Source organism: Carcharhinus amblyrhynchos, chromosome 5, assembly GCF_965287045.1.
Source record: "Carcharhinus amblyrhynchos chromosome 5, sCarAmb.v2.hapA, whole genome shotgun sequence".
Classification (NCBI taxonomy): Eukaryota; Metazoa; Chordata; class Chondrichthyes; order Carcharhiniformes; family Carcharhinidae; genus Carcharhinus; species Carcharhinus amblyrhynchos.
Window position 1 is genome coordinate 118,211,679 of NC_137328.1, and position 23,525 is coordinate 118,235,203.

Genomic DNA, 23,525 nt, shown 5'->3' on the forward strand with positions numbered 1-23,525 from the left:
TCATTTCAACGTCACCACGTAGAGGGTGAGCCATCAGGAGAGACGTCCAGTTGGCGCAGATTTCAATAATAAATTGTCTCACAGAGCTGGCTCCGCCGAAGGATTTTGAACTTGCTGAACATTCATTTACTATCTATTACTGCGAATAACATTCGCAGGAACAGGATGAAGGTATTCAGCTGCTTGAATCTGTTTCAGCATTCAATTAGAACACAGCTGATCTGTATCTTAACTCTAATCTTTCCGCCTTGGTTCTGTGATTCTGAAGAAAAAAAAATCTATCAAGCTCCGTTTTGATATTTTCAATTGAACGCCTACAGTTCCTTATGGCTTCTTTTTGGGAGAGTTATTTCCAGGTTTCTGCTTCCCTTTGTATGTCCAAGTGCTCTTGACATCACCTCTGAACAGCTGAGTTCTCATTTCAAGGCTATGTTGCTCTTGATCTGGACTCGCCACATCAGAGGAAATAGTTCCTCCCTTTCAGATCATTTAATAAGGTACAATACTTCAATAGAATGACCTCTTAATTTTCCACACTCGAGGGATGAAAAGACTCGCCTACGTAGCTTGACCTTGTTACTTAATCCTTTTAGACTCAGTTCCATTCAAGTTTGAGTCCCCGGTGGCACAGTGGTTAGCACTGCTGCCTCACAGCACCGGGAACCTGGGTTCGACTTCCGTCTTGGGTCACTGGCTGTGTGGAACCTGCACGTTCTCCCCATGTCTGTGTGGGTTTCCTCCGGGTGCTCCAGTTTCCTCACACATTATGAAAGACGTGCTGGTTAGGTGCATTGGCCGTGCTAAATTCTGCCTCAGTGTACCCGAACAGGCACCGGAGTGTGGCAACTCGTGGATTTTCACAGTAACGTCATTGCAGTGTTAACGTAAGCCTACTTGTGACACCAGTAAATAAACTTTAATCGGGGAGACGACCAGGAAACCAGGATGTAGAAGTGATTTAAGTAGAGATGAGAGTGATAAAGGCAAGAATTGGTGGCGCAGTGTTTAGCACTGCTGCCTCATAGCGCCAGGGACTCGAGTTCAATCCCAGCCTTGGGTCACTGCCTGTGTGGAGTTTGCACATTCTCCCCATGTCTGCATGGGTTTCCTCTGGGTGCTCCAGTTCCCTCCCACAGTTCAAAGATGTGCGGGTCAGGTTGATTGGCCATGCTAAATTGTCTTTTAGTGTTAGGAGGATTAGCAGGGTAAATATGTGGGGTTATGGGGATAGGGCCTGGGGGGGACTGTTGTTGGTGCAGGCTCGATGGGCTGAATGGCCTCCTTCTGCACTGTAGGAATCCTATGATTCCATAGGTCACGTGTGGGAGTGGCGTGCTAGCTCCTTAACAGTATCCACATGGTGGAATGGAGCATAAAGGGAGAAATATAAGATGCTGGCCTGAAAGCTCTTGCCATGAAGATAAATGTGTCCAGTTTAAAGATCCCACAAAGGTTACAAAGGCATAGAAAGCAACAGAATCTGTCTGCCGAGAGCAGGGAGATAAACGTGAACACCTTCTGAGTCCGAAAAGAATGTTGATACCTGATAAAACAGGTCGTAGAAAGCCAGCGAGCACATTCTGAGGCCCTAATTCAGAAGGAGAATTGCTGGAGAGCTGATTCACAAATTAAAAGAGTTTCCACAATTATAATATAACACCATTTGGGGTAAAGAGGCACTCTTCGCTTTCTTGCCGTTGGTTAGGTAGATTAGCTACGCTAAGTTCTCCCTCAGTGTAGCCGAATAGGTGCCGAAGTAGGGGATTTTCACAGTAACTTCATTGCGGCGTTAATGTCAGCCGACTTGTGACACTAATAAATAAACTTTACTTTATCCCTGTTCAGTGGCGCCTCCACCGAGACCTTCCTCAGCTCTTCTGTTGCTCGGAACACAATGGCCACTTATCATCAGAGAAGTGACAACTGCAGCCTTAGAAAATACCAACGCCGCGATTCTGAGTAACAATTTACATAGTAATTGTCCGCGGGTGTCAACGTATTCAATTTACAGCCCTGGTTTCAGTCAGACACTATTCTCACTCTAATATAGCCTTGTCATTCTGGCTCGATAAAGCAGTGATAACCAGTAATTTTGCTGCAGCTTTTGACAGCTTGGTAAAATTAGCCCTGAGTGAGAGCGAGAGAGCCCGAGCGAAGGAAAACAGGGACTTTTTCTAAAGCTTCACAGTCAGGAGGTGATGAATTATTAGCCGGAATGCTGGCTCCACGCTGAAATCCGATGCACAACTTTGACATTATTATTTCATTATCGCCAGCTGTAGGAATGAAATCAGGAATGGCATGAGAATTAGGATGCCAACACGCGGGCATTGTAAAAGACACGAACGGCGGCACAGGCAGCTGCCAGCGGTCGGGGTCTCTGTTCGGAGGGGGGGGTGGAATGGGTGGGAAGAGTCAAGGAGAAACAGGAGGCTGAGCAAGCTGAGAAGAGAGTGAATCCTGCACCTTTCTCAACCCACTATCCTCAGCAGCATGATCCGTGGCCTGCATTGCCAAGGCAAGAGTCTGGCTCTTGAGCCACACCAGGCGATGTTTAACACTGGGCAGCATGGTGGCGCAGTGGCTAGCACTGCTGCCTCACAGCACCAGGGAACCCGGGTTCAATTCCCGGCTTGGGTCACTGTCTATGTGGAGCTTGTACATTCTTCCCATGTCTGCATGGGTTTCCTCCGGGTGCTCCGGTGTCCTCCTACACTCCAAAAATGTGCGGCTATGGCCATACTAAATTGTCCCATAGTATCAGAGGGTTGGCAGGGTAAATAAGTGGGGTTATGGGGTTAAGGCCAGGGAGGGATTGTGATTGGTGAAAACTCAATGGGCCAAATGGCCTCTTTCCCCTGTGGGGATTCTGTGAAACCATTGGCCAACAAGGTACAAGCCAGCGTCTCACAATACAGAAGGCTGCGAGAACAGAGAGAATAAGAAAGGGAGAGGGCTGACATAGGGGCACAATGGTTAACACTGTTGCCTCAGAGCGCCAGGGGCCTGGGTTCGATTCCGGCCTTGGATCACCACCTGTGTAGAGTTTGCACATTCTCCCTGTGTCCGAGTGGGTTTTCTCTGGGCGCTCCGGTTTCCTCCCCCAGTCCAAAAGATGTGCCGGTTAGGTGGGTTGGCCATGCTAAATTGACCCTCAGGGCGTCATTTTCTGGCCACACTCACCCCAAGAATGGAAAATCCCGCCCGAGATCAATGGGTCTTTGTGCGGTCCTGTCCCACCGGATACGATTGCCATGGCAGGTGGGACAGGAAAATTCCACCCTTAGTAGCAGGGAGATCAGCAGAGTAAATACGTGTGGATACTGTGATAGGGCCTGGATGGGATTGTTGATGGGCCAAGTGGCCTCCTTCTGCAGTGTACGATTTCTGTGATTTTATGCTGGAACGAGAGAGAAAGAGGCTGTAAAACTATATGGCAAGAAGTCTCACAACACTAGGTTAAAGTCCAGCAGGTTTATTTGGCAGCAAAAGCCGCTAGCTTTTGGAGTGCTGCTCCTTCATCAGGTGAGTCTCAGCTGACAAAGGAGCAGCCAACACTCCAAAAGCTAGTGGCTTTTACTGCCAAATAAACCTGTTGGGCTTTAACCCTGGTGTTATGAGACTTCTTACTGTGTTTACCCCAGTTCAACGCCGGCATCTCCACATCAAAACTTTACATGGGACAGGGATTAGGGCATGTTCCAGGCTCCCAGTTGAATAATGCAATATGCAAGGTTACATTGAAGTTACAGGACAAAACTCAATACAGATGGTCAAGCTGGTGTTTATTTACTGCTCCAGCCATTTCCTACCTATTTTTTAAATCTCATCCCATCTGAACATAAGAACATAAGAAATAGGAGCAGGAGTAGGCCATCTAGCCCTTCGAGCCTGCCCCGCCATTCAATAAGATCATGGCTGATCTGTCGTGGCTCAGTTCCACTTTCCCGCTTTCTCCCCATAACCCTTAATCCCCTCTCTTATCAAAAACCCATCAACCCACGTCTTAAAAATATTTAGCGAGGCAGCCTCCACCACTTCAACGGGCAGAGAATTCCAGAGATTCACCACCCTTTGAGTGAAGAAGTTCCTCCTCAACTCCGTTCTAAACCGCCCCTCTTTTATCTTGAGGCTGTGCCCCCTAGTCCTACTGTCTTTTTTGAGCGGGAAGAGTCTCTCCACCTCTATCCTATCCATCCCATTCATCATCTTATACGTCTCAATGAGATCTCCCCTCATTCATCTAAACTCTAACGAGTACAAGCCCAGTTCACTCAGCCTCTCCTCATAGCTCAACCCCCTCAACTCCGGTATCAGCCTAGTAAACCTCCTCTGCACTCCCTCCAAGGCCAAAATATCTTTGTGCAGGTGCGGCGCCCAAAACTGCACACAGTACTCCAGCTGCGGCCTCACCAATGCCCTATACAGCTGCAGCAAGACCTCCCTACTTTTATATTCAATCCCCCTCGTTATGAAGGCCAGCATCCCATTCGCCTTCCTGACCACCTGCTGCACCTGCAAGCTGGGTTTTTGCGACTCATGCACAAGGACCCCGAGGTCCCTCTGCACCGTCTGCATATTATTTTATTGCTTTCTCCCTCATATACTTGACATTCAAAGGCAGTACCATCACTCAATCCCCCACTGCCAATATACTGGGGCTTACCATTGACCAGAAACCGAACTGGACTAGCCAAATCAATATTGTGGCTACAACAGTAGGTCAAAGGCCAGGAATCCTGCAGCAAGTGACCGACCTCCTAACTCCAGAGTACTTTTCACTGTTCTTTCATTGCTCCTTGTTCACTGAGTGAGGTTCTGACATTATGTCTTCTTCTGGGAACTTAACTGCTGGGTTCTTCATTCTATTGATGTCAAAGTTCTTCATTTCAAGTATTAATATTTAACTCAAAACAGTGCCCGCCCACAACCTAATCAAAACAAAGGTGGTGGGGCTCTCTTGATTACATGCAAGGTAACTGTTGAATTAAGCCAGTAGATATAGCACCTGGGGAGAAGGGGATCAAAAGGGATGGGGGAAAGGCGAAATCAGGCTATTGAGTTGGATGATCAGTTGAAGTGTGTTCATAAAAAAAACCATAGGGGCAATCTTACTAAAAAAATCTGAAATGCCCGACGAGTGTGAAAATGGAAGGGTTTCAGACCAGCTTTTCCGGTGAGAGAAAAATCAAATCTTATGACAGTTTCAGAAAACAACGAGGCAAAGTGTGATTCTTGCCACTAGGGGGAATGGACAAAGCCCATTCTTGCCGAAAAGCCAGCTGCTGACTGCTGGAGGCACTATTGCACTTGTGCCTTGATCTCCTACTGCAAAGTGTACACAGTGCATTGGAAGATTGTTACCCCCAATTCCCACCCCGGCTAATCATTGCCCCTGTTCACCCCCCTCCATCTGACCAGAGCCCCGCCCCAGTGATTCCCAAATGTAGAGTGCACAACCCCCACGTGCTTCCTCACCTTTAGGCCCTGCCCCTTGGCACTGCCCAGTGTCTGGTTGGCAGTCGCAGGGCGCCAGACTGTCAGTGCCAGTTTGGCACTGTCAAAGAGGCTGTGCCCAAGGGGGTCTCAATTGCTTTTGATCCCAGTGACCAGGCCATCATGTCTGGTCCCCAGTGGTTGTTGAGGCTGCTAAGACAAGTGAGCCCGGAACAATTCCGTCCCAGGCTCACCAATAACATTTAAATTGCCAGTGAATATTAAAATCAGCTTTGCGCACACTTATGTTGGCAAATTGGAGCCGGTAAGATAGCAAGAAGCAAGAAACCAGGCTCGAGCCCAATCGACCGGCGTGGCGAGCCAATAAGATTGACCCCACAATTTTTGTGGTTTTGATTAGATATTTCCAATGCCTTATCTTTCCAAAATTTGGTCACCTGTCCCCGGTGAGTGGGAACAAAACTGAGAAATTGCCCCACACATGGAAATTTTGGTTAGTCTGACTTAGAGAGTGGTAAATGTGTGGAATTCGCCACCACAGAAAGTAGTTGAGGCAAAAACACTGCCTGATTTCAAAAAAGAAATTAGACGTACCTCCGGGGCTAAAGAGATTAAGAGATATGGGGGGGGAAGCAGGGAAACAGGATACTGAATTCAATGATCAGCCATGATCAAAATGAATGGCAGAGCAACGATTTATACTTGGTGGGAAGAGAGTGCTGGTTGTTCGAAAGCGGGCTCTGATTAGTCAATGTTGATCCACTGGCCAACTGTTCAAATTATTACCAAATGAGAAAACGCTGGAAAATCTCAGCAGGTCTGGCAGCATCTGTAAGGAGAGAAAAGAGCTGACCCTTTGACTAAACGTCATCTGGCCTCGAGATTTTCCAGCATTTTCTCTTTTGGTTTCAGATTCCAGAACCTACAGTAATTTTCTTCTATCTAGTGTTTAAATTGTTGTTTTCCCCCAAATTGGCATTCTTGCAAAGTGTCCTGATGAGTCCGAGAGGAAAAACTTCGACATGTCTCCTTTTTCAACAGCTCAAGTTCAGTCCCATGAGGTGACTAATTAGGGAGCTCTTTCTAAGAGCTAGCACAGTGTGGATGGGCTGCACAGCTGCCTTCTGAGTCCACGATCCCACACGAATAAAAGTGTTGCAGAGGCAAAGCGGAGAGGACGAGCATTTTGTCAGCGGAAGCACCAAGGATAATGCAGACAGGACATGCAGGATGTTGAGAAGGGGAGTGAACAATTCTGCATTACGACATTTGATCCCGACCGCTGACCGTTTCACAGGAAGACAGAAGCCGTGAACCGATCTCTCCCGCACCTTTTCAGTGAAATTGAAGTCAATCTTCGCTGCACGTCCCTGGCCTAAAGTCAATTGTTTCCACCTACAAGAAGACACTACCTCTCACCAACACCACAAGCCCGTTACCGAGTGATGCTTGTGTGTGTGAGACACACAACAATGAAAATGATTCTTTACCCTGACTGCTTTTCCAGTCAGTTGTACAGAGACTTGATCCTCTCTCTGGCAGGTACAAAAAAAACCTGATACATAAACTGCTGGGATTGACAGCCTGGTCCCGTGTCACAATAGCACTACAGGGGGGGTCGGAGTGGAAGTCACCGCAAAAGAAAGACTATGGTTTCCTGGCAGTCTAACAAAACAGGGCGCTATGGTAAAATTCAATTTTTAATCAATATGAAAGAAAGGGAAAGTCAGACTTCTGCAGCGTGGCTTTCACAATCTGAGGACGTGTCAAAATTTCTAGCCAATTAAGTACATTTTCAAGTGTCAACACTGTTGTGCTGCAGGAAACTCAGCAGCCAACATGTATACAGAAAGATCCCACACTTGGCCATTATGGGCCAAACGCAGGCAATTGTGGGCCAAGTGCAGGCAATTATGGGCCAAATGCGGGCAACTGGGACTAACTTAGTGGTTAATAAAAAAGGGCTGAAGGGCCTCTTTCCATGCTGTAAACCTCTATAACTCCACGTGAGAATGACCAGATCACCAGTTTTCATGATGTAAATTGCGGAGTAACCATTACGATAAAAGCAAAATACCGCGGACGCCGGCGTATGAAACAAAAACAGAAAATGCTGGAAAACCTCAGCAGCTCTGACAACATCCTGGATCATTCAGACACGAAACATTCTGCCTGCGCAGATGCTGCCAGACCTGCAGTGATTTTCCAGTGCTTTCTGTTTTTGCATGAGGAACGAACATTGTCTGGGACAATTGTCAAAACTCCCTTGGCCTTCTTCAACTTGCTGTCCTGGAATCTTTTACCCGAGAGACCATTGTAAAATATCCAAAACATTTCCTTAACTATATTGAAGCATCTTGGAGCGTTACTTGATGCATGTAAAGAACCTGAATATTATTGCTTCTTGTGTGATGGCCATCCTGGATTGTTTTATAGAATCCCGACAGTGCAGAAGGGGGCCATTCGGCCCATCGAGCCTGCACCGACAACAATCGCATGCAAATACCATCCCCGCAACACCACACGTTTACCCTGCTAATCCCCTCGAAACCACGGGCCAATGTAGCCTGGTCAATCAACCCAACCTGCACGTCTCTGGACTGTGGGAGGAACCCAGAGCACCCGGAGGAAACCCACACAGACACGTGGAGAATGTGCAAGCACAGACAGTGACACAAGGGTGAAATTGAACCCGGGTCCCTATGCTGTGAGGCAGCAGTGCTAACCACTATGCCACCATGCTGCAATGTTCTCACAGATTTCTTATCAATAAAGTATATTTTTTGGGAAAAAAAGGAACTCTATTTCCCTCCCACCCCTGAAGACGGGGAATCTGATCAGTTCTTTATGTGGCGTCGTTCTCGCTGGAACACCCTGCCTGAAAAGTTACCGCTTACTGATCCAAACTCAAATTAAATACTTTAACATTAGGAAAGAACTACAATGTCTCCTTCACTTTCGCAGAATCCCTACAGTGCAAGGAGGCCATTCGGCCCATCGAGTCTGCACTGACCACAATCCCACCCAGGTCCTATTCCCGTAGTCCCACATATTTACACTGCTAATGCTCTGACACTATGGTCAATTTAGCATGGCAATCAACCTCACCCTCACATTTTTGAACTGTGGGAGGAAACCGGAGCACCTGGAGGAAACCCAGACAGACATGGGGAGAACGTAACTCCACACAGACAGTGGTCCAAGGCTGGAATTGACTCCAGGTCCCTGGCACTGTGAGGCAGCAGTGCCACCCACTGTGCCACCTATTTAGTATTTTGAATAACAGGCAAACAAAAAGAATCAGCCAGTGGCTGGGATGTTAAGCAGCTGTGGAGGTTTCAGGTTTGACACTTACTTTGGATGCCGGATGTCGGGCAGCGAACGGTCCAAGGCAATGCTGTTGCTGACGTAAATATTGAAACCATTTTCCCGGTACGCGGAATCGGACTGGTCCTCTTCTGCCAGCGGATAAGGCTTGCCATGTTCACCCTTTCCTGCAACAAAGATCGAGATCACCAGTCTGCTCTTGACAAGTGGTTTCCTGACCTGAGATCTTTGGGGCCCTCTGGGCGCTGGAACATGTTAATAGATTGATGGACCCGGGGTTCGAATCCCGCCACGGCAGGTGGTGGAATTTGAATTCAACAAAAAATACCTGGAATTAAGAATCTACTGACGACCATGAAACCATTGTCAATTGTTGGAAAAACCCATCGAGTTCACTAATGTTCTTTAGAGAAGGAAATCTGCCATCCTTAACTAGTCTGGCCTGTATGTCGGGGCAGGCTCGAAGGGCTAGATGGCCTACTCCTGCTCCTATTTCTTATATTTCTTATGTATGTGAGTTGGTGGAAGTAGCTGTTACTAAGGGGCATAACTATAAGGTTCTTGGTGGGAGATATAGGGGAGATGTCCGAGGTAGATTCTTTACTCAGAGAGTGGTTAGGGTGTGGAATGGACTGCCTGCTGTGATAGTGGAGTCGGACACTTTAGGAACTTTCAAACGGTTAGTGGATAGGCACATGGACCACACCAGAATGATAGGGAGTGGGATAGCTTGATCTTGGTTTCCGACAAAGCTTGGCACAACATTGAGGGCCAAAGGGCCTGTACTGTGCTGTGCTGTTCTATGTTTTCGATGACTCCAGAGCCACAGCAATGTGGTTGACTCTCAACTGCCCTCCAAGGGCAACCAGGGATGGGCAATAAATGCTGGCCAGCCAACGATACCCATCCCGCAAAAATAAATTAGAAAAATCAACAGTGGCAGGGGGAATGAGGGTGGGGGAGGGGAACATGGAGGTGTGTGGAGAGGAGTTAGAAGGTGAGGGTGGGGATGAATCCTCAAAGTCCTAACTTTCTTCCTTGCAATGCTGCCAACACTGAGGCTCCTGACTGCAGCCCCAGGCTACAATGGCAAACAAACAACAACTTGCATTTATATAGCAAATGAGATCACTTGGGGCAAACAGGATCAAAGGTTATGGGGAAAAAGCAAGATCAAGCTATTGAGTTGGATGATCAGCCATGATCATAATGAATGGTGGAGCAGGCTTGAAGGGCCAAACGGCCTCCTCCTGCTCCTACCTTCTATATTTCTGTAACATCGCACAATTTTCCAAGGCACGACACCGGAGCAAAAGAGAATTCCACATCAAGCCATGTTAGGAGATATCAGTGCAGGCGACTGCAAATGCATTTAAAGAGATGGGTGACAAAGGGGTGTCATAATTTTCCAAGGCACAATCCTTCCAGGCCAGGATTGCCAACTCTCCACAGATTGTGTCACCCAGTCAAACAGCTCCATCCCTGGGTCCCTGGGATGAAACAGAGAATCACAGAATTCCTCCAGTGCAGAAGGAAACCATTCGGCCTATCGAGCCTGCATCGGCAACAATGTCAGCTATTCCCATAACCCCATGTATTTACCCTGCTAATCTTCCCTGATACAAAGGGGCGATTTAGCATAGCCAATCCATCTCACCTGATGTCTTTTAGACTGTGGGAGGAAGGCACGGTGGCACAACAGTTAGCACTGCTGTCTCACAGCACCAGAGACCCAGGTCCAATTCTGGCCTCGGGTGACTGTGCAAATTCTCCCCGTGTCTGCGTGGGTTTCCTCCGGGCGTTTCAGTTTCCTCCCACACTCCAAAGATGCGCAGGTTAGGTGGATTGGCCATAGTAAATTGCCCCTTAAAGTTAGGGGGTTACCTGGGGGTTACAGGGATAGGGCCTGGGTGCGATTGTTGTTGATGCAGGCTCAATGGGCTGAATGGTCTTCTTCTGCACTATAGGGATGCTATGATTCTATGAAACCAGAGAAAACCCACACAGACACAGGGAGAACAGGCATACACTGGGGACAGTCACCCAAGCCGGGAATTGAACCCAGGTCCCAGGCAGCAGTGCTAACCACTGTGCCATCCAACCTTAAAGTCCTGGCCATTCAAGGTCAGTCCTGTAGGTATGGCAATCCTATTTCATGGCATTAAACTAAACTTTGACAAATATCTACACTATTCCCTTTCATTCAAATCTAAAAGGATAAAAATCTCAGCTCCAAATCTGAATTCTAATTTCCTCTCATGACTGAGCCAAACAATAAACCCAGTCATGTTTCATTGAATCAAAGATTTATGTAAAAAGATACATATTTATCTTTACAACTCCAGGACATAACGGTTTCACAGCCAATCAGGTGGTTTCTGAAATGCAATCTCTATTTGTCATTTCAGGGATGTAAAAGCCAATTTGCACACAGCAAGATCCCACAAACATCAGTTTAAGTTTATTTATTGGTGTCACAAGTTGGCTGACGTTAACACTGCAATTAAATTACTATGAAAAGCCAGTTGTCACCACATTCCGACGCTTGTTCGGGTACACTGAGGGAGAATTTAGCATGGTCAACGCATCCAACCAGCACCTTATAGCTTTGACAAAGGGTCGTCTGGTCTCAAAACGTCAGCTCTTTTCTCTGCTTACAGATACTGCCTGACCTGCTGAGATTTTCCAGCATTTTCTCTTTGGGTTTCAGATTCCAGCATCTGCAATAATTTGCTTTCACCCAACCAGCACCTCTTTTGGACTGTGGGAGGAAACCGGAGCACTCGGAGGAAATCGACACAGATACAGGGAGAACGTGCAGGCTCCACACAGACAGTGACCCAAATCGGGAAACGAACCCGGGTCCTTTGCACTGTGAGGCAGCAGTGCTAACCACTGTGCTGCCCCTATGTGATAATGACTGGATAATCTGTTTTTGTTATGTTGATTGAGTGATAAGTATTGGTCAGGACACTGGGGAGAACTTTTCTGTTCAACTAATAACGACACAAGGTTTTCCCCCTGGGAACTTGCAGCTTTACAGTACCTTAGTTAAGCCGCACTTAGAATATAGTGTTCAATTCTGGTCACCACACTAGCAGAAGGACGTGGAGGCTTTGGAGAGGGTACAGAAAAGATTTACCAGGATGTTGCCTGGTATGGAGGGCATTAGCTATGAGGAGAGGTTGTAGAAACTTGGTTTGTTCTCACTGGAATGACAGAGGCTGAGGGGAGACCTGATAGAAGTCTACAAGGTTATGAGAGGCATGGACAGAGTGGATAGTCAGAAGCTTTTTCCCAGGGTGGAAGAGTCAATTACTAGGGGACACAGGTTTAAGGTGTGAGGGGCAAGGTTTAAAGGAGATGTAACGAGGCAGATTTTTTTTTTACACAGAGGGTAGTGGGTGCCTGAAACTCGCTGCCAGTGGAGGTAGTGGAAGCTGATACGGTAGTGACTTTTAAGGGGCATTTTGACAAATACATGAACAGAATGGGAATGGAAGGATATGGTCCCTGGAAGGGTAGGGGGTTTTAGTTAAGTCCGGCAGCAGGCTTGGCGGACCTGTTCCCCTGTGCTGTAAGTATTTTCTTTGTTCTTTATTCTTTGAACCTGCCTGCCCAAACCCAGATGCAATTTCACGCTTGGGCAGGTACGGCCCTGGGCAGGGTTAAAGTCCCTCACTGGAGACTTGAGCACAAAAGCTCGGGATGACCCTTCACTGCAGTAATGAGGTAGTGCTGCACTGTCAAAGGTGCCACTGTTTGGTTGTGATATTGAACTGAGGCCCCTGTCCGCTCTGTCAGATGCTGTGCAAGATCCCAAGCTGGAATTTCTAAGAAGAAGTGTTCACTGGTGTTGGTTATGGCTTACCTCTGAATCCCAAGTCTGTGGGTTCCATTCAGAGGATGCTACACTGCTGGCGGTGCTGTTTACTGTGTGAGACATGAAACCAAGGCCTTTTCTGCTGACTTGGCTGGATATAATCTATCCCATGGCGTATTTCAAAGCAGAGCAGAACAGTTGTCCCTGGTGTCATGGCCAACATTTATCTCTCAATCAACATCACAGGGAACAGATTATTTGGTTGCCATCACACTGCTCTTCCAGGGAGTGTTCTGTGTACATATTGGCTGCTATGTTTCCTACATTACACCATGACTACACAAAATTGGCTGAAGTATCTTGAGACATCCAATAGTCATGCAAAGCGCTATATAAATTGAGGCCCTTTCTCATTTTTGCACTAGCCAATATTTGACGTATGTGGAAGGTTTGAGGACTCGCTGGAGATTAGAAGGATGGGTGGGGGGGTTGGGGGGGGTGGTGGTGGTGGGGGATCTGATTGAAACTTACAGAATACAGAAAGGCCGGCAGACTGAACAGGGGGAGAATTTTTCCATTAGTGGGAGAGACCGGGATCCAAGGGCACAGCCTCACAACAAAAGGACGAGCCTTTAGAACTGAGATGAGGAGGAACTTCTTCAGCCAGAGGGTGGTGAACCTGTGGAATTCATTGCCACAGAAGGCTGTGGAGGCCAGCTCATTTAAGAACGAGATAGATCGGTGCTTGATTGGTAAGGGGTTCAAAAGGTTACCAGGAAAAGCAGGAGAATGAGGTTGAGAAACTTATCAGCCATGATTGAATGGTGGAGCAAACTTGATAGGCTGGATAGCCTAATTTGGCTGCTATATCTTATGCTCTTACACTTTTATCAATCAACCAATATTTCTGAAAAGAAACACACTAAGCGGGATTTTACAGCCCTGCTCAGGCAAGATAGAAATTCCCGCCCGAGGTCAACGGAGATTTCCATTGTTGGACCCTCACCCATTCCGATTCCATGGCAGGTAAGATGGTACAGTGCCAGCCACTGTATCAGAGAATCTTACAGTGCAGAAGTACAGTGCCCACTCAGCCACCAAGTCTGCACCAACCACAATTCACCTAGGTCCTATCCCCATAACCCCATGCAATTACCCTAGTTGGCCCCCCTGACACTTAGCATTTTAGCATAGCCAATCCATCTAACCCGCACATCTTTAGAGAGTGAAAGGAAACCACACACGCAGACATAGGGAGAATGTGCAAACTCCACACAGACAGTGACCCAAGCTGGAATTGAACCCGGGTCCCCGGCGCTGTGAGACAGCAGCGCTCACCATTGTGACACCATGCCGCTTATTGTGGAACATTCGCTCAGCAAGACTGACTGGGGTAGTGTGGCGAGGCTATCACATGATCTATGCTGGGAAGCAGCAGTGCCATATGGGGTTTTATGGGATTGGGGGTTATAGATAGGTGTTGATGTGATCGGCGCAACTCGTGGGCCGAAGGGCCTGTTTGTGCTGTAGTGTTCTATGTTCTATGTTCTAACCACACTTCACTTTATGTCCTCATGAGGCTGAGCAATGCAAATCTTTCTTTGCCCAGAGTTTTTGGCTAAGATCAGGAGGAAAAAAAATGGGTGAAGGAAGCAGGATTCCGAGTAAGGCCAATCTCAGAGGAATGGAACATATGGGAACGTTATTAAGGCTGGGGGAGATTTCAGAGAGACTGGGATATAGAACCCTACAGTGCAGAAAGAGGCTCTTCGGCCCATCAAGTCTGCACTGAACACAATCCCACCCAGACCCTACCCCCATATCCCTATATATTTTACCCATTAATCCCTCTAACCAACGCATCCCTAGACACTAAGGGGCAATTTCTTAGCATGGCCAATCAACCTAACCTGCATATCTTTGGCCTGTGGGAGGAAACCAGAGTACCCGGAGGAAACTCACGCAGACACAAGGCGAATGTGCAAACTCCACGCAAACAATGACCTGAGCTGGGAATCGAACCCAGGACCCTGGAGCTGCGCAGCGGCAGTGCTAACCACTGTGCTACCATGCCGCCCCACAAAGGGTGTTTTTGTATGAATCCTTGTATGAAGACAAGGATTTTAGTGCACTGAAGAACATGGGTCCAATGGGTATTAGTGAGGAGGGCAGTAAAAGATAAATCAAATTTAATGCACATCAACATATTCATTGCCAATTGCAGACAGTAAAACAACAACTATACTTCAAAACTACTTTATTGTTCAAAAGTACTTTGGGAAGTATTCGGCCCAGACTCATGTTGAGCATTGGGTGACATTATTATTCACAGGAACCTCCAAATTTCTCCTTGGCTCAATTTATTTTCTTGGTCTTGTCTGTGGCACCTGAATTCTGATTTATCTATATACTAAAATGTCAAGAATATAAGCAAGCACAGACTGTACATCGGCATGCAGAAGGAGTGATCTGAACATTCAATCTGTCACGCTAATTCCTTCGAAACACCAGGTGAAATCCGCAAGCTTCTACGGGATTCAATCTGTCAGAATTAACTGTGGAACACAGGGACGCAGAGAGAATACCATTTTGACTTATCGGATCGACAGATAACCCAGTATACCACCTGCATACGGGCAGCACAATGGTTAGCACTGCTGCCTCGCAGCACCAGGGACCTGGGTTCAATTCCCAGCTTGGGTCACTGTCTGCACATTCTTCCCGTGTCTGCGTGGGTTTCCTCCGGATGCTCCGGTTTCCTCCCACAATCCAAAGATGTGTGGGTTTGATGGATTGGCTCGTGCTAAATTGTCCCTTTAGTGTCGGGGGACTAACTAGGGTAAATGTATGGGATTATGGGGACAGGGCCTGGGAGGGATTGTGGTTAGTGCAGACTCGAAGGTCTGAATAGCTTCTTCCTGCACTGTAGGTCTGGCAAATGGAGTACAATGTTGGTAAATGTGAGGTCATCCATTTTGGTAGAAATAACAGCAAAATGGACTACTATTTAAATGATAAAAAAAATTGCAGCATGCTGCAGTGCAGAGGGACCTGGGTGTCCTTGTGCAGGAATCACAAGGAGTTGGTTTACAGGCGCAGCAGGTAATTAAGAAGGCAAATGAAATTTTGTCCTTCATTGCTAGAGGGATGGAGTTTAAAAACAGCGAGGTTTTTTTTGCAGCTGTATAAGGTACTGATGAGGCCACACCTGGAGTACTGTGTACAGTTTTGGTCTCCTCACTTGAGAAAGGATATACTGGCACTGGAGGGGGTACAGAGGAGATTCACTAGGTTGATTCCAGAGTCGGGAGGCTTGGCTTATGAGGAGACACTGAGTAGATTGGGGCTATACTCATTGGAATTCAGAAGAATGAGGGGAGACCTTATAGAAACAAATAAGATTATGAAGAGAATAGATAAAATAGAAGCAGCAAAGTTGTTTCCACTGGCAGGTGAAACTTTAACTAGGCGGCATAGCTTCAAAATAAGGGGAAGCCGATTTAGGACTGAGTTGAGGAGGAACTTCTTCATCCAAAGGGTTGTGAATGTGTGGAATTCCCTGCCCAGTGAAACAGTTGAGGCCACCTCATTGAATGTTTTTAAGGCAGGGATAGATAGATTTTTGAACAGTAAAGGAATTAAGGGCTATGGTGAGCATGGCCAATCAACTTAACCCGCACATCTTTGGACTGTGGGAGGAAACTGGAGCACCCAGAGGAAACCCACACAGACATGAGGAGAATGTGCAAACTCCACACAAACAATGACCTGAGGCAGGAATTGAACCCGGGTGTACAAAACTACAAAAGGTCGTGAATGTAGCCCAGTCCATCAAGCAAACCAGCCTCGCAGCCATTGACTCTGTCTACACTTCCTGCTGCCTCGTCAAAGTAGCCAGCATAGCCAAAGACATCATGCACCCCAGACATTCTCTCTTCCACTTTCCCCTGTCGGGAACATGATACAAAGATCTGAGGTCACGTACCAACCGACTCAAAGAACAGTTTCTTCCCTGCTGCTATCAGACTTTTGAATGGACTTACCTTGCACTAAGTTGATCTTTCTCTACACCCCGAGCTATGATTGTAACACTACATTCTACACTCTCTCCTTTCCTTCTCTATGAATGGTATGCTTTGTCTGCATAGCGTGCGAGAAACAATACTTTTCAATGTATACTAATACACGTGATAAAAATAAATCAAAGTCAAATCAGTAAGTCTCTATCACTGTGAGGCAGCAGGACTAACCACTGTGCCATCCCATGTTCCATGAATGAACACAAAAAAACTGTCTGGGAATACCAGAAAGATGTGGAAGCTTTGGAGGGATGTAGGGAAAAGGTTTACCATGATGTTGCCTGGTATGGAGAGTATTAGCTATGAGGAGAGATTGAATAAACTGGGATTGTTTTCCCTGGAAAGACAGAGGCTGAGGGGCGACCTGATAGAAGTTTATAAAATTACGAGAGGTATAGATCGGGTGAACAGTTGGACGCTTTTTCCAAGGGGGCACAAGTTCAAGGTAAGGGGGGGAAGGTTCAGTGGAGATGTGTGGGGCAAGTTTTTTTACACTGAAGGTGATGGGGGGCCTGGAATGCACTGCCAAGTAAGGTGGTTGAGGCAAATAAGTTAGTGACATTTTAGACTTCTCTGGACAGACACGTGAACAGAGAGGGAATAAAGGGATACCAGCAGTTGGTTTGGTTAGGACAACGCGATCAGCATGGGCTTGGAGGGCCAAAAGGCCTGTTCCTCTGCTGTACTGTTCCTTGAATATTCTGTAAACCGAATACAAAATCTCGGACATTGATAATAAATAAGGGATTGAAGATTCTAGACATTCTGGAGATATAGCTGTATTTGAAATACAATGTTTATATATACAACACAGTACTTATCTCGATCTCAGTATACCTCTCACATTTGACTCATTCCTAACCTCTTGGAGAACAGACCATAAATAAATTGATTTCGTGTTAGCCGCTGGTTATTGTGAGAGAGGGCACGGGTTATATGAAGCATTTGAAGAGGCTGATAAACAGTCTTTAATATTTAACCTTGTCAAATAAGCTAATAGTCAAGAAGGACCCCAATCGATCTCTTGTGAGCACAAAGAAATCTGTGAGGTGGAAAAAAAAGCACCAACAAGCTAAAAAATTATTTCATGAGGTGGTTTTATTTAGAATAGAAGAACAGAATCCCTGCAGAGCAAAAGGAAGCCATTCAGCCCATTGTGTCTGCACTGACCACAACCCCACCCAGGCTCTATCCCCATAACCCCATGCATTTACCCTAGCTAATCCCCCTGACACTAAGGGAGAATTTAGCACGGCCAATCAACCTAACCTACACATCTTTGGCCTGTGGGAGCATAACCGGAGCATCCGGAGGAAATCCACATAAGGAGAATGTGTAAACTCCACACACACAGTCACCCAAGCTGGGAATCGAACGTGGGTCCCTGGTGCTGTGAGCAACAGTGCTAACCCCTGTGCTACAGTGCCCCTACTTTAGTGATATAATCAGCGCACGACATTGCGAAACACAACAGCAGAAGCACAAGTCAAAACAGGAAGAGTCATAAGGGCGCGAAGCATCAATGCTATTTTCTCTCTCTGCAGATACTGCCAGACTTACTGAGTTTATCCTGCATTATCCTGGTTTTGTCTGTTATAGCATCAATATTCCCTACAACCATGGAGTGCCTTACCCAAGACCCCAGGTTTGTACATTTGATGAATCAGCCAAGAGTTGAGATCGTTGCCCCTCTCTTTTGTTCATTTGTGGGTCATGGGTGTCGCTGACTGGCCAGCATTTATTGCCCATCCCTTGTTGCCCTTGTTCAGAGGTCATTTTAATAGTCAACTACATCACCGTGGATCTGGAGTCACATGTAGCCCAGACTGAGTAAGGATGGCAGATTTCTTTCTCTCCAGGACATTAGTGAACCAGATGGGTTTTTGACAATTGACAATGGTTTCATCAGCACCTGTAGATTCTTAATTCCAGATATTTTTTATTGAATTCAAATTCCACCATTTGCCATGGTGGGATTCAAACATGGGTCCCCAGAACATTATAGCTGAGTTTCTGGATTAATAATCTAGCGGTAATACAACTCACACATCGCCTCCCCAGTGCATGTATTGTATCACCTTCTAATCTTGACGTTAAGGTGTTTTTTGTTCTTACTTTTCAATCTTGAATTGTTTCAAAGTGTATTGTATGTTCCAATGGAGGTACAGTCCTGGTTGCCATTTTGGAAAATGCCATGATGCATGATGGACCGTGACCAGTCTATCTACTCAAATAATGTTGATCGGACGTCAGCAGCGCAACTGGGATGGCAGTGGCTGTTGAGGGTACTACACCCATCTGAGGCTGTCTATCTTACCGGTGAGCGATGACAAGGGAAGCTTTGTGGGATGGTGCTTCGACAGAAGGGCAGAGAGATGTGGCCAGCAGCAAGGGCAGGAGAATGGCTGTCAGCTGTCCTCTTGCCTTCCCGGCAGCACAGAGAACACAGTGGTTAGCACTGCTGCCTCACAGTGCTGTTATGGCTCAGATCTGAAACTCCAAAGTGTTTTATAGTGCCAGCCTTGGTCTTAAATTTTTCATTTTTCTAAACTCCAACGAGTACAGGCCCAATCTACTCAATCTTTCCTCATAAACCAACCCCCTTATCTCCGGTATCAGCCTGGTGAACCTTCGCTGCACCACCTCCAAGGCCAATATATCCTTTCGCAAATAAGGGGACCAAAACTGCACACAGTACTCCAGTTGTGGCCTCACCAGTATTCTGTACAATTGCAGCAAGACCTCCCCGCTTTTAGATTCCATCCTCTTTGCGATAAAGGCCAACATTCCATTTACCTTCTTGATTACCTGCAAACTGACTTTTTGCGATTCATGCACAAGGACCCCCAGGTCCCTCTGCACAGTAGCATGTTGTAATTTATCACATGCTACATCCCCAACATCCCGAATTCTGACCTTATGATGGAAGGTCGGTCATTGATGAAGTAGATGATAGAGTGGAGGACACTATCCTGAGGAATTCCTGCAGTTATATCCTAGAATCAAGATGATTGACCTCCAAAAACCACAACCATCTTCCTTTGTGCCAGGTATGACTCCAACCAGTGAAGGACTTTAGTCCAGATTTCCATTTACTCCGGTTTTGCTGGGGCTCCTTGATGCTATACTTGGTCAAATGCTGCTTTGATGTCACTCTCACCTCACCTCTGGCATTCAGTCTATGTTTGAATCAAGGTTGTAATGAGGTCAGGAGCTGAGTGACCCTGGCAAAACCCAAACTGTGCCCCGGTGAGCAGGTCAATGCTGAGCAGACGTTGCTTTATTGCACTGTTGATGACCCCTTCCAATACTTTACTGATGAGCGAGGGTAGATCGACTGGACGGTCATTGGTTGGGTTGGATTTGTTCTGTTTCTTGTGTATCGGACATACCTGGGCAACTTTCCGTATTGTTGGGTGTCGGCATTGTAGCTGGCTAGGGGCAAGTTCTGGAATACATCCTCCCACCACCAAACCAGTCAATGCTGAGAGCATTAACTTCTAACTAAAATGGGTAAAGTCTTTCAGAGGGCACCCCCTACCCTGCTTGATCATCCAGTGAGTGCCCTTGAACATGGGACTCACCCCGATAGCCTACAAGCAAACATGCCAGGATCTGCTTGCTGTACTTCCTGCATGCTGAACCTTCCAGCCACTGCTGGTTGAATAGCAGCAGTTGCATCAATTGCTCATTAACTCTTCAAAAGAGCATCCTACCCAAGCACTCCCCTCCACCAATCCCTACAGCCCTAAGTATTTATCATGGCTAATCCAGCCACCCTACACCTCTTTAGGTTGTGGAAGGAAACCGGAGTAAAGTTTTACGTTTTAAGCTTATTTAAGTTTTAAGTTTATTTATTAGTATCACAACTAGGTTTACATTGACACTGCAATGACGTTATCGTGAAAATCCCCTCGTCCCCACACTCATGTTTGGTTACACTGAGGGAGAATTTAGCCTGCACCCTAACCAGCACATCTTTCAGACTGTGGGACGAAACTGGGGCACCCAGAGAAAACCTGGGCACCCAGAGGAAACCCACGCAGACATGGGGAGAACATGCAGACTTTGCACAGTCACCCGAGCCACGCAAGTGGGTCCCTGGCACTATGAGGCAGCAGTGCTAACTATCGTGCCAACATAGTACCCCATCTGATTACATACTGTGGCTTGTCACACAAGTGAGACTTTAGCATTGGTGACGTGATATCAGTAGTCGGCAGAGCCCTGTCCACTCTCCACCAAACCCACATCATCTTCCAATTCTCATGGCTGGCACGGCGGCACAATGGTCAGCACTGCTGCCTCACAGCGCCAGGGACCTGGGTTCAATTCCGGCCTTGGGTCACTGCCTGTGTGGAGTTTGCACATTCTCCCCGAGTCTGCGTGGGTTTCCTCGGGGTGCTCCAGCTTCCTCCCACATTCCAGAGATGTGCAGGTTGGGTTGATTGGCCGTGCTAAATTGACCCCAGTGTCAGGGGGATTAGCAGAGTAAACGTCTGGGGTTACGGGAATAGGGCCTGGGTCGGATTGTGGTTGGTATAGACTCGATGGGCCGAATGGCCTTCTTACTGTAGGAATTCTATGATTCTTTCCAATGGAAAACTGTTTTAATTCAATTGAAAGATTCCATCTGCTGCAGATCACGTCCATTCTTACAGCTTTGCGCTAATCTATAGTCCTCAGTGATGAATGACTCTGCAGTCTCTCTCTGTCTCTGTTTCAGTTGCTTTCTGTGAAATCCAGCACATAAATCATGTTTCCCAACGGTGAGACGTCTATCCAGTTCTCCGCTGTCTCGCCGTGTTTTTTAAAAGCCTCACTGTCCATTAGCTTGACTAATGGTAGTGTATCCCTGTGCTTTATCACCCATGCAGTAAATCAGTCTGCTCCCATCTCTGATCCAAGCTCCACTGGTTACTCCTGATGTGATCTGCTGCTGTTCTCCACATTTACCCCACCCCCTCGCCCACTGACCTTTGCCTCGGCACAGACAATCCACAGGCTCAATAAAGTTGAACTTCCCTGGCGGCGAAACAAAGCAATCTCAAATCTAATCAATTTAATAAAATAGAATGAAAGCAAAGAGGGCCGAGGTAGGGAAAGCAAATCACCTGAAGTTGTTGAATTGGATGTTAAGAACATAAGAACATAAGAAATAGGAGCAGGAGTAGGCCATCCAGCCCTTCGAGCCTGCCCCGCCATTCAATAAGATCATGGCTGATCTGTCGTGGCTCAGTTCCACTTTCCCGCCCTCTCCCCATAACCCTTAATCCCCTCTCTTATCAAAAACCCATCAACCCGCGTCTTAAAAATATTTAGCGAGGCAGCCTCCACCACTTCAACGGGCAGAGAATTCCAGAGATTCACCACCCTTTGAGTGAAGAAGTTCCTCCTCAACTCCGTTCTAAACCGCCCCCCCTTTATCTTGAGGCTGTGCCCCCTAGTCCTACTGTCTTTTTTGAGCGGGAAGAGTCTCTCCACCTCTATCCTATCCATCCCATTCATCATCTTATACGTCTCAATGAGATCTCCCCTCATTCTTCTAAACTCCAACGAGTACAAGCCTAGTTTATTCAGCCTCTCCTCATAGCTCAATCCCCTCAACTCCGGTATCAGCCTAGTAAACCTCCTCTGCACTCCCTCCAGGGCCAAAATATCCTTGCGCAGGTGCGGCGCCCAAAACTGCACACAGTACTCCAGCTGCGGCCTCACCAATGCCCTATACAGCTGCAGCAAGACCTCCCTACTTTTATATTCAATCCCCCTTGCTATGAAGGCCAGCATCCCATTCGCCTTCCTGACCACCTGCTGCACCTGCAAGCTGGGTTTTTGCGACTCATGCACAAGGACCCCGAGGTCCCTCTGCACCGTCGCCTGCTGCAGTTTTTCGCCACGTAAGTAATAGTCCTTCCTACCATTCTTCCTACCAAAGTGGACCACCTCACACTTGCCAACATTAAATTCCATTTGCCATTTCCTGGCCCATTCGCCCAGCCTATCTAGATCCTTCTGTAGACTCTCCACACCCTCCGCACAATTTGCCTTTCCCCCAATCTTGGTGTCATCAGCAAATTTCGACACCCTGCACTCGGTTCCCTCCTCCAGATCATCTATATAGAGACCGGAAGACTGTAAAGTGCCGACCCGGAAGACGGGATGCTGTTCCTCCAGTTTGCGTTGAGCTTCACTGGAACATTGCAGCAGGCCAAGGACAGACACGTGGACATGGGAGCAGGATATTGTGTTAAAATGGCAAGTGACCGGGAGGTCAGAGTCCTCACTGCGCACAGGCCAAAAGGTGCTCAGCAAAGTGATCACTCAGTCTACGCTTGTTCTCTCTGATAGAGAGAGACCACATTGGGAGCAACGAATGCAATTCGCCAAATTGAAAGAGGTGCAAGTGAATCGCCGCTTAACCTGGAATGAATGTTTTGGGCCTTGGATGGTGAGCACAGACGAGGTAAAGGGTTAAGCGTTACACCTTCTGGGATTGCATGGGAAGGTGCAATGGGTCACAGGAGAGATGCTGGGTTTGGTGTAGGTGTGGACTAGGTTACCCTGGTATCTGAAACTCTTGGTTTCAGGTTCCAGCATCCGCAGTAATTTGTTTCTATACCTTACATTATGTGTTCAGACTACCATGTTTTATCTAATCCTCAAATTCATACACACTTGGACACTCATGTCCCATCCTCCCCACTTCCACATGCCCCCCACCCATTTGCCCACCCCACAACTCAACTGTTAGTGGGTCTGTTGGGGATTGGGTAAAATTCTGAGAAAGTTTAAGGTCCAGCCATTAAGAAACCAGTGACTTCAAGATCCCAGACCTTCCC

At 47.1% G+C, this 23,525-nt stretch overlaps 1 protein-coding gene across 2 annotated transcripts in view; it reads right to left on the reverse strand.

Moving 5' to 3' along the window:
* Window positions 1-23,525, reverse strand: part of galntl6 (polypeptide N-acetylgalactosaminyltransferase like 6) — a 1,196,842-nt gene that overhangs the window by 705,637 nt on the left and 467,680 nt on the right. For both annotated transcript variants that reach the window (XM_080189755.1, XM_080189754.1), the window contains one exon: window positions 8,813-8,951. In XM_080189755.1, the coding sequence (XP_080045881.1) occupies window positions 8,813-8,951 (139 nt within the window). The remainder of the gene's footprint in view (window positions 1-8,812; window positions 8,952-23,525) is intronic.